This window comes from Epinephelus fuscoguttatus, linkage group LG24 (genome assembly GCF_011397635.1).
Source record: "Epinephelus fuscoguttatus linkage group LG24, E.fuscoguttatus.final_Chr_v1".
NCBI lineage: Eukaryota > Metazoa > Chordata > Actinopteri > Perciformes > Serranidae > Epinephelus > Epinephelus fuscoguttatus.
In genome coordinates this window covers 7,320,484-7,331,416 of record NC_064775.1, presented here as the reverse complement: position 1 = coordinate 7,331,416, position 10,933 = coordinate 7,320,484, and the positions used below count along the sequence as shown (strand labels likewise).

Below are 10,933 nucleotides of genomic sequence, written 5' to 3'. Positions count from 1 at the left end.
GTTTGTTTGTGTTTTTGTGTGACTTCGGCGTTCAAAAAGGTCAATTCGGATTCACTAAAGTCGCACAATCACACAAACTACCTAATGATCGTAGCAGTTGTCGACCAGCAGCTCCTGTGTTCAGTGAGCTAAAATTACCAGTTTTGTCAGTGGGGTTTGGTGGCTTTGACAAGAGCATAGACAGGGAACTGAAGACATTATCTCACCTATGGAAGAAGTTAAAGCGGTGAAAATGTTCTCCATATATTATACACGTACACTGATAGACTTTATTTCAGGTGGATAAAATGTTTTGTTGCTGGCCCCCATCCACAGCAGTACATTGCTTAGCTTTTGTGACAGACTCCAGCCTGCTTCTCCAAACTGGGGGTGTGTGTCAGCTGAAATCTACTCTATGTAATACACGGTCTATGGATAAGTACTCCATACAACCCCACTTCAAAAAATCTGAACTATCCCTTTAAATTTGTATATCGCTGCCATGATAAAAAATATCCACAAGGCGGCAGTAAAGCATTTGTAATTTGACTGCTTAGTTAGGAAGCCACAAACCCAGGTGAACTCATGGACTGATATCTCCACACACACACACACACACGGCTGTTGACATTTGAACCACAGACATGAGGGCAAAACAATGACATCACAGCTATATGTCAACAACAAACACCTCAAGACAGTGCAGGGCGGAGCTGTGCTCACATCATCAGTGTCATCTGTGCAAGCTTACCTTATGGCAGATGGATTTAAGTTGATTTACGGAGCTTAAGCGTTACTTAAGTGTCTTAAGTGTGACTCTGAATGCTCACAGTTAAGGCTTTGTGCCTGTGTGTGTGTATGTATATCTTCCCACTGCTAGGCTACCACTCTAATCCTGTCAGACTGGTTTTCCCTGACAGGACGTTTGAGTGTTGGTTTGACGTTTGTTTAACCAAAAGCTTTGTCTGTTTGAACGTTACATTGTGGGTTTTGTGATAAATAAGTGGGACACTGCAGCTGAATATTTCTCCTTTCAGTATCCCAAACATCCCATACACTGAGTTGCCATGATGGGAAACTGAGGAACTCAGGCAACTAACAGTTTCATATTATTAAAGGAGCAGTTCATTTTTTAAGGGTGTTTGTATGGGACACTTATCCATAGGCAGTGTGTTACATACAGTAGGTGTCAGCCGTCATGTCCCCAGTTGAAGCAGACAGGAAGCTAAACAATGTACCGCTGTGGATGGGGGCCAGCGACGAAAAAATGTTCTCCTCAAAGCCACCAGGCTCCATTGACAAAACTAGTGATTTTAGCACAATGAACACAGGAGCTGCTGGTCTACTGCTGCTATGATTATTATGTAGTTTGTGTGATTGTGTGACTTTAGTGAATCCGTTTGAACGCTGAATTCACACATAAACAGAAACAAAACAACTAATCAAGGCAGCGGTAACCCAGCAGCTCCTGTTTTTTTAGCAATGTTAAATCAGTGTTTTTCTCAATGGAGTCTGGCTGTGAAGAGAGTGATATAACTGCTCTATTTTCCAGTTTGAAATCACAGTCTGACATTAAGGTAAAGCAGTGAAAATACTCTCAATATAGCGCACACTTGAAGTGATACGATTATTTTAGGTGGCTATGCAGTATATCACTGTGTGAAGAAGGTATTAAAACCCTTCATCATAAAATCCAGTGTCATCCAGTGTTGATGAAATTAAGTGATTGCACCGTGCTGCTCTGGGAGCCACTGCACTAACATACCCAGCATCACTCCTCAGATTGCTCACTTGCCACACCCATGATTACCAATATTGACACTGAAACATGCGCATGTCCATAAGGATGCTGTGTGGTGGTGGAGTGGGGGGGGGGGTGTATTTTAACCTCCACCTGCCCCACAGCTCGTGTCTCTACACCAGCATGCAGGTTGGTGCAGCAGTGTCGAGGTGAGTGTGTGTGCACAGTGCATTAAAGATCAGCTCGGTATCCATGCTGCATGTATCGAGGCCCAGCCCTTTTCTTTCTGTGTGAAGCCGACCGGCTTCCTGTGTTTGTGCGGCTCTCAATCAAAGCTGCGTCAAGACACAGGGAAGCAGGCAGGGTGAAACCGGAAGTAGGGCAGTTTTACCTTCAACTTAAAAGAGAGCTATGGAATAAAATTTGACTTCAAAACAAGAAATTGTGTAAAAGATACCTTACTGACTGTGTGATATATTTTCTACCAGGACTGTAGGTAAATATAAATTGTATGAGTCTTCTGCCAAGCATGTGTTTCCAATATATATATATATTTTCTCACTTTATTAAACAGTTTTTACTAAATTACAATTACAAAAGTAATTTTAATGAAAAAAGTAGTTTATTTCTCTTTGTTGCTGTTGAAATATCACTACTCTTTATCCTACTACACTGATTACTAACTGATTTACAGATTCAGATGTATCATGCTATAAAAAACTGAGTAAAAATGATAATATAAGACATAAAAAAGTGCAGAAGTTTAAAAATAAAGGGATAAAATATAACATATACTGTTATTGTAAGGCACTGTTTGTTACTTATGGGAGGAAGGGGTGGTGTTAAAGGAGGAGGCATGTCAAATAACTTTGTGAGCACCGGGGAGGGACTTATGGTTTTTATTTTGGCTCGGGGAGGGGCGCAAAATTTTAAATGGTTGTATTTTTTAATGATGTTAATGCAGATTTTTTTTTTTTTTTTTTTTTAAACATGCTGCGGAAGGGTTTGTAAGGCATGATTTTTTTTTTTAAATCACCATTTATCATCGCCAGAAACTGTCAAATTGGATTTTAAAATTTTCAACAGTCAGACTGTAAGAAAAAAATAGTATTGTTTCATCAAAATCATTTTGTTCTGCATCTCAACATCTCTCTTCAGCTTTTTCGGCCAAAAATATTTGCGTTAACTAACCAGCAAGCATGACAAAAGTGAAAAACCAAGGCTTTTTTCAGCTCTTGGATTTCGTCTTTAACTTTTAGCTTTTAACTCCCAAACATCAAAGAATAAGTTTTGAAAATCGAATCACTAATTTATCTTCCTGAGACCCGAACTTTTGTTTGGTTCACATTTTCAATTTCACCTCGCTATTTGGGATCAGTAGGACGACAAAAAAGTCCCAATATCTTCAAACGAGTGCTTCCTAATGAACCAATTCTTTTCTTTTTACGGTCGCTAAAATTGGTCAAATTTGTTGCTGTATTAAACAGCAAATGGTATTAATCAAAAATAAACAAGTTTCAACCATAAAATGTGATCAGGTTCTGTACCTTGTCCACTTTTGTGTCGGGATCAGCGGCAGACTGCATTGGCAAAGATGGCGGCCATTTTGTTTTTACATGGATTAGTGTGTTGTGCTCTTACTGCCACTAGATGGTGCAAGAAAGTGTCCACAAATGAGGACAACAGGTCGAATGAAGTATAAGGTCAAGTAAACTCAAAATGTGATGTCTTTATATGAGGACACAGGTGCTGTGTCTCAAATATTTTGAGTGCATAAGTGCGTTCACACTGAGAAGTATGGAAAAATGCAGTGCACTATGAGTACCCAGATGGTGCACTCAAAACGGTCAAGAAGTTGAGTGTGGAACTATGGACACTTCTCGCCCTCAATGGTCGCCATCTTGGCTACGTAGCAGGAGGGGAGGGACCACTTTTCAAATTGGAAATGGCGGCCGAGGACTGTGCGACCGTGAACGTTGCTGCATTGTACAAATTCATGTGTTTTTTGCATTCAGCACCACTATACTGTTGTCGGGTATAAGCCAGCAGTGTGTTTATTGGGTTAATTTAGCAGTCTGTTATGATTTGGTACTGCGAATAATAACGCAAATGCTAGTTTGCTAACTAGCTAATTTGCGGTCGTCATTTCTGGTAAGTACAACAGCTGTGTTTAGTTTGAGACAACACTACCCTGTTGGAATTCCCACACTACGCCAATAAGTACATAGTGCACATGGTATACTACATGGAAGTGTACTAACTGAAGTATGTGATGTGAGACACAGCATTGGGTCTCAGGAGCATTTTCCACCAGTCATTCAGAGAGTATCAAGGAAAAATATAAAATAGCTTCAGGGAAGGTCAAAAAATAAATAAATAAAGAACCTCTGATAAATAAAGAACAGTCCCTAAAGTGAATAAACTGTAAATCTTACTATATAATGACGAAAACATGTGAAATTTGGGACAGTGGTAGGGGGTCATGGGAGGATGCCATGAAACTTTGCACAGAGATGCCTCTCCTCATGAGGAACACATTTGCCTCAAGAACCCATAACTTCCGCTTATATAGATTTTCCGCCATTTTGAATTTTTTGAAAAACACTTCAAATGGATCTCTTCCTAGGAAGTTTGAGCGATCTGCATGAAACTGGGTGAACATAATCTAGGGAGCAATATCTAAAGTTCCCTCTTGGCAAAAGTTGGAAAACTTACTAAAACTGAGCTTCTATAAGGCAATGAATATTGCGGAGGGCGTGGCTCATCACATAAAGGTGTAGAACATCTCAAGGGTTTCACCCATCACCACGCAACTTTGTAGGCATATGACCACACATAATCTGAGGGGACCCCTCCATTATTGACCCCATCAAACAAAATGGGGGCGCTAGAGAGCTCATTTCTTATCTAGGCCTAACCGCCATATGGATTTTTACTAAACTTGGTAGATATGTAGAACAGGACGCCTCAAGGTGACTGGAGAAATTTAACTCTAATTGGCAACTGGGTGGCGCTATAACAACAGAAAAATGCTTCAAAATGGCTAAAATGCGACCGATCGCTGTGGCTCCCCCTGTGGACCAATGTTGGTGTTGTTTTTCTTCTAATTTTTGGTATGACTAAGTCATGGTATGGTATGCTGTACATAATCACGGAAGCTGTCAGTGTGTCATTCTGTCTGTCAGTCATTCTGTCTGTCCCACGTTTTTCAAAAACTCTGAATACATTGCTCTTCTTAATGGGTTCAGTTGACTATTTAATCTACAGTTTCCTATGGCCTGTATCCCAAACACACACCATGTCAAACTGTACGTGGGCAACTGTGCACTCTATGGGTATGGACTAGTGTTATATGAATATAAAAAATTCCATTTCTTAATGTAATCCGGCCGTTGGTCTCAGTGCGGCTTTTATGTTGAAAGTCGTAAGCGGAAGTTGTAGCTCTCAACCTAACTTGACAGCAGTGGCACGAGCAGGGAGAGAGCGGACAGGGAGCCCGCTGCTGCCACCTCAACATGGAGTAGCGACATCCCAGCATTTACTGCTCAGAAGCGGATCCCACAGAGAGGAATACGCGACGGCCTCTGTTTAATTCATCCGCCGACGTCCCCGCAAATGATACAGCGGCCATTAGTTTTCAGCAGACGCAAAGGAAAGCTCGGCTTTTATTCGAAAGATGGCGAACGACTCTCCAGCTAAAAGTCTAGTAGACATAGACTTGGCTTCATTGCGGGTGAGTGAAGGGAACAGAGCCGCTGTGTTTTTTTTGTTGTTTTGCTGCATTTAATCTCGCATTGTTCGATAAAACAAAACGCCACACGTCTGAGTTTGAGTCTTAAGTTTTATCCTGCTTTTAAATGTCGCTTCTTGTTAGAGCTGAAGTCTTGAAAATGACCGCTGAGCCATAGCGAGGTGTTGCCAGTGTCTGGTTTTCCTTTGTTCGAGATGCATTTGGCATGTAGGGTAGACCAGGGCGCAACAGCTGGCTCACACTGGACTATGTTGTGTGGAAAAGCAAAATATTAACACTGCTTTTTATCCACACTGAAACATCCTTGTGTCTTTTTTCTTTTCAGGATCCAGCTGGGATATTTGAATTGGTGGAGGTGGTTGGAAATGGCACCTATGGACAAGTATACAAGGTTGGTTGGAGGCGCAGTGCATGGCCTGTCCTGTTTTCCCTGTGTTTCCCCCTCTTATCAAGCCTGGGAACAAAGGACATTAAATACAACGTGTCTTTCAGATGCTGCATTCACACCACATCAGGTTGATTAAGCTCAGAGACACGTAGATGTAATGTTTGTGATCACAGCTAATTGTTCAGCAGGGAGGTGTGTGTGTAGAGAGTGAGCCAGACAGTCTACAGTCTGATGCATCACCTATCTTGCGTCACCTGCCTTGCTGGAAAGTAGGTGAGGAGGCAAGGATGGAGAAACAGTATCTGTCACAGGCCTCACGGCTCTGTCTGCAGCTTAAAACCAAATTTCATATCCTGTTTAAATCACAGTTTCCCAGCGCAGTGGATGGGAATCCCACTCTCCAGGCCATCTGCTCTTGGTGTCACGTTTCTCTGTTGAAAATTAACATTGCGGCTGTTGGACGACATCGCCGAGGAGAGTGTTTGATGGCCTTGGATTGGACACACATCTCGTGTTGTTGTTTGCTGCAGCTAGCTTGTCAGGAGGCTCCATTTTGTTCCCTACACTCCTACATGACATTTAACCACATGCCTATATATTAAGCAGACATTCAGCTTCCCAAGCGTGGGCACAGGCTGTTAATAGGCTCGCCAAAAAAACATCAATTTGCACTAAGCAGCAAAGCTAAGCTGAGTATTTAAATCTGACAGCCCACAGTGCTCCAGTGACCTGCATTCAATCCCCCCCAGTGCAGTGAACTTCCAGGATCTCCCCCGCCTCATCTCGCACACAGCGAGCCCATCTGTGTGCATGTGCTCATACGATCGCCACACCTGAAATCAGCCCCGTGCAGCGCAGGGAGAAGGAGCGGATGATTGTCATGAGGAAGTTGTGATGCTCGCGTGCTATCTCGCCACCAGATGGTTTTGAGCCGGGCGTATGGGACGGAGAATTACTGCTTCTCCCTCTTTTTGTCCCTTTAATCTCTCACTCCATTCACTCTCCGATGCTAATTCTATTTGCGAGTGCTGCTGTGTGGGAATGGAGCTCGTACAAGAGAGGGGCTGTCAGATTAGCCCGCAGTTAACACAAAGACATGGCCGTAACAGCCTGCATGAGATAAGCCAAACTGTCTGAAGCGAAGTCATAGCTTACTGTCACCCAATACAGCGGGCTCCTTTCGATCAGCTGTCGGTCACTGCATTGACTGTCACGTTAACCAGTTGAATGAGCATGTGGCCTGTGGTGGTGGGGGGAGTGAGTGAGGGGGGGTGGCTGCAACTGGTAGAAGAGCAGCTGTCCAGTTCCAGACAGAACCTGCCCACCGCTCTCACAAAGCTGAGTTTGTCCTCCTCGCTCTTTGGGTCTCTTCAGTCCGTCAGTCAGTTAGATCCACAGAAAGGAGGAGTTTGTCCGCGGGGTTTCAAACACCAACCGACTGAATAATCACAACAGCCCCCCAGCTGAAAAACGGGGTGGAGTTTCTGCTCCCTCTGAGGCCTTTTTCTGCTTTGTCAAGCACTTGGTCACAGATTGCAAGGCCCTTTTAGATCACACAATGTGACCGAGCTTCTTTGCTCTTTGATTAGTGGTGACTTTTGATTCCTTTAAGATGGTTTTCTTTGGCTTTTTTTGTCTTTAAGGTGGACTACAGGGAGTAAAATGTCTGATCTTGATCTGTATTGAATTTAAAGTTGGTTTTCACAACAGATTTCAAGCAGGTTTGCATTTATATCTTGCAGTTTACCCGATGAGAACATGGAAAATATGTGTTTTGCAAGCTTTTTGCCGACTTATACTCTGATAGTTTTTGATGCATTGCTGGCTGTTTTACATAGAAGTGGAGTAACGATATATTTCCCTGCCTCTGGGACCTGTCAAACAGTGGAAGTTGGCTTTGAATGTGTGGTCAGATTTGTAGTCTTGTTCACTTATATTCTTTGATCAGTTCCTGATCCCTCTGATTTCCAAAGTAATATTAGAATATTTTAAACAACACCAAGCAATAGACCTGATTAAGACCTATCACTGCTGGTCTAGGAATTTCTCACTTTTTACTCGGAGATCACGCTGTAGGGCTGTGAAGAACTCCCTTCCTCATGCCATTTTTGCATTTTTACACCGAACCAAACAACGTCAACATCATGCCGCTCCAGTGTGTGATTTTTAAACGGCATACCAGTATTGTGCAATAGGGCTGCAATGAGTAGTCAACTAATCGATGACTAATCGACTATTAAAATAATTGGTGATTATTTTAGTAGTCGACTAATCGGTTTGAGTCATTTTTCATAGAAAAGTTCTATAAAAGTACCCAAAATACTCTTACTGCAGCTTCTTACGATCAAATATTGGCAGCTTTACACACTCTCCCATGACGGTGAACTAAAACCCTTTGGCGTGAGTACGAAACAAGACATTAGATAACATAATTTTGGGTTTTGGGAGAGACAGACTAACATTTTTCAACATTTTAACACATTTTTCGATAAAATGATTAGTCGACTAATGGAAGAAATAATCGACAGATTAGACGACGATGAAAATAATCCTTAGTTGCAGCCCTATTGTGCAATCAAAATAACCGGTAGCCTTGAGTGTGACATATAACAAATGTATCGGCAGCGCTTCACAAACAAACAATAACATGGCAATAACAATCATTTACAGTCCCTGTTAAATGGCGGCGGATCTCCTCCCCTGCTGTGAGGGTAAGGAGCTCCTGGACCTCATTGTTTCCCCAATTTGTGGACATTTTCAGCAGCTGTTCTTTTTCTTTGAGTTAGCTGCTAACTGCTACGAGCTGCTTTTGTCCCGCGATAGGTCACATGTATAACGTTGTCAAAACACTACACAGACATCATACAGAACTTGTTTTGGTGTTGTTACTGCCTCCAATGCTGGCTTAAAGGCAAGACAACCCTGTCCCCATTTCTGTGATTGTGTCCTTTACACAACGCAGCGATGTGGTATAATGGCGTCAAATCCCAGCCTTGAAGAGGCAGTGTAAAAGGAGCTACTGCCTCTTTAAGGCAGGAACTTGACACGCCTTCTGTCTCGCCATTCTGTATAGAATGTACTATCGAGTAATGGGTGGGATGAAGTTGTCTCACATTTAATCCAGCTTTGGAGGTAGTAACAGCACCAGAATCACGTCTGTATAAGAGGACACAGTAGAGATTTTAGATATAGCTTATAGCAGTTAGCAGCTAACTCAAAGAAGGAGCATAGCCGCTGGACAATGAGGTCCAGGACGAGATCAGCCGCCATTTAACAGGGATGGTAAATGATTGTTGCTGTCTTTAAAGCACTGCCGACATGTATGTTATATGTCACACTAGACGCTGTTGTGTTACATGTCAGACAAAACATGCCAGTATGCTTTCTGAAATCACACCCTGGAGTGGCATGATGCTGCCGTTGTTTGGTTCTGCACAAAGAAGGGAATCTGTAGCGTCCCTATAGTGCGACGTCCGTATAAAAAGGACTTCTATCTCTGCTCTGCTGCACTACTTGCAGCTTTACTCAGAAAATTAAAGAACCAAGCTGTTCCCTAAGACCCGAAATGCCATGTCAAGGTTCTTGTGGCCGTGCTGTGCTGCTGGCTCTCTGGCTGCGCTCTCTGCCAAGAGGGCAGCCGTTGCCCCTGGAGAGGTGCCAGATTACAGTCAACTTCTGAAAATGCAGCACAGCAGATTTTGACCGACGGCCATAATGAAAATTACGTTATGGCTAAAAAGCCCTTTTTTAAATCGTTTAGTTTTGCCTTGGCCAGCTGGCTTATTGAAGTGTAGACTCAGATCTATATACAGATTGAACACACTTGTGTGCAGCGTTATCACTGCAAGCAATTCATCAAGGACTATAGTGTGTGCTTCGGCTGAAAACTAGGCCACAAGGAGAATTTATTGCGACCCAAAACAATGTTTTAACCACATTATTTTGTGCTGTAAACCAGTGGATGATCTATCAGCTTCCATGTTTGCTGCAAATATCCATCCAATGGAAACACTGCATTATATATGTTTGACTCTATGACTCTGGGACTCTATGAAAGCGCTGCTCCTGCACTGCACAAAGAGCTCCTCTCCCTCCTTCACTCTTTATCAGCTGGCTCTGGCCCAGCTGGCTAAGTCGACTATCTCAGGTGCCTCGCTCTGGATACGGGAATTTAAAAAAAAGAGAAAGAGAGCGTTATAATAACACAGAAAAAGACATAATTCCTCAAATTGTGCGTGGTATGCAGGGAAGATTCCCTCGGCTCTACAGAATGGCCATATATAGTCAGGCCTGAGGCACCAGAGCCCCTGCTGACCTGCCTCCCTGCCTGCTATGCGTCCATGGGGTGCTGTGCCACCACTATTCTCATACCAGCATGTTTCATGTGCATGCATGTGTGGTTAAAATCTATGGTAAATCGACTTGGTGGGGCTGTTCGGTGCACTCACTGATAAGCAGGGTCATGTGGCTGAATACCCGACAAAGCACTGGCAGTAAATGGAAAGATGATTTATTTTTTATGTGCACATGCACTGCACATTACAGGCCTTTCTAGTACCTGACATCCAGTTTATACTATCCTCCACTATCCTCCCCCTCCTTCCTTTGTTTCTCCTCAATTCTTAAGGGCAGCCTCGCCCCTGCCCTCAGGACAAGAAGCTCTCTCCTCAGGGGGCGAGCTCTGCCTGACGGGCACAAGGGCTGCTGCTGAGGAGGGAGCTGAACCTCTCGGGCAATCTGTCAAATGCCTACCAGTGCCATATGGTGCTGGGCGAGACTGGTGCTTACCTCAGGGCAGTGGTTATCAAAGCAGCAAGGTGCTTCAAATGTTTGCTCAAAGTGTGGATTTTATAAAATAGGCAGGTGGTGGAATCTCAGTGCAGTGTGCGAACGAGTGATGGATGCTCCAGGTTGCATGTCACATCAGTGATGTAGGCACATCAGCTCGTTATAAGAGGGGGTGGGAGGTGTTGTCTGACTGAGGTTTAATCCTCACAGACCCCCATGCCACTGCCTGTAGGGCGTCCAGCCTCAGTGATGTGACGGAGCAAGGCCATTTTCAGCACTTTGTTGT

The 10,933-nt window shown here is 43.4% G+C and overlaps 1 protein-coding gene across 14 annotated transcripts in view; it reads left to right on the top strand.

Moving 5' to 3' along the window:
* The first annotated feature begins 5,179 nt into the window (after nucleotides 1-5,179).
* Nucleotides 5,180-10,933, top strand: part of LOC125884667 (mitogen-activated protein kinase kinase kinase kinase 4-like) — a 43,862-nt gene continuing 38,108 nt past the window's right edge. For all 14 annotated transcript variants that reach the window (XM_049569748.1, XM_049569744.1, XM_049569745.1 and 11 more), the window contains exons 1-2: nucleotides 5,180-5,453; nucleotides 5,797-5,862. In XM_049569748.1, the coding sequence (XP_049425705.1) occupies nucleotides 5,397-5,453; nucleotides 5,797-5,862 (123 nt within the window). In that variant the 5' untranslated portion in view covers nucleotides 5,180-5,396. The remainder of the gene's footprint in view (nucleotides 5,454-5,796; nucleotides 5,863-10,933) is intronic.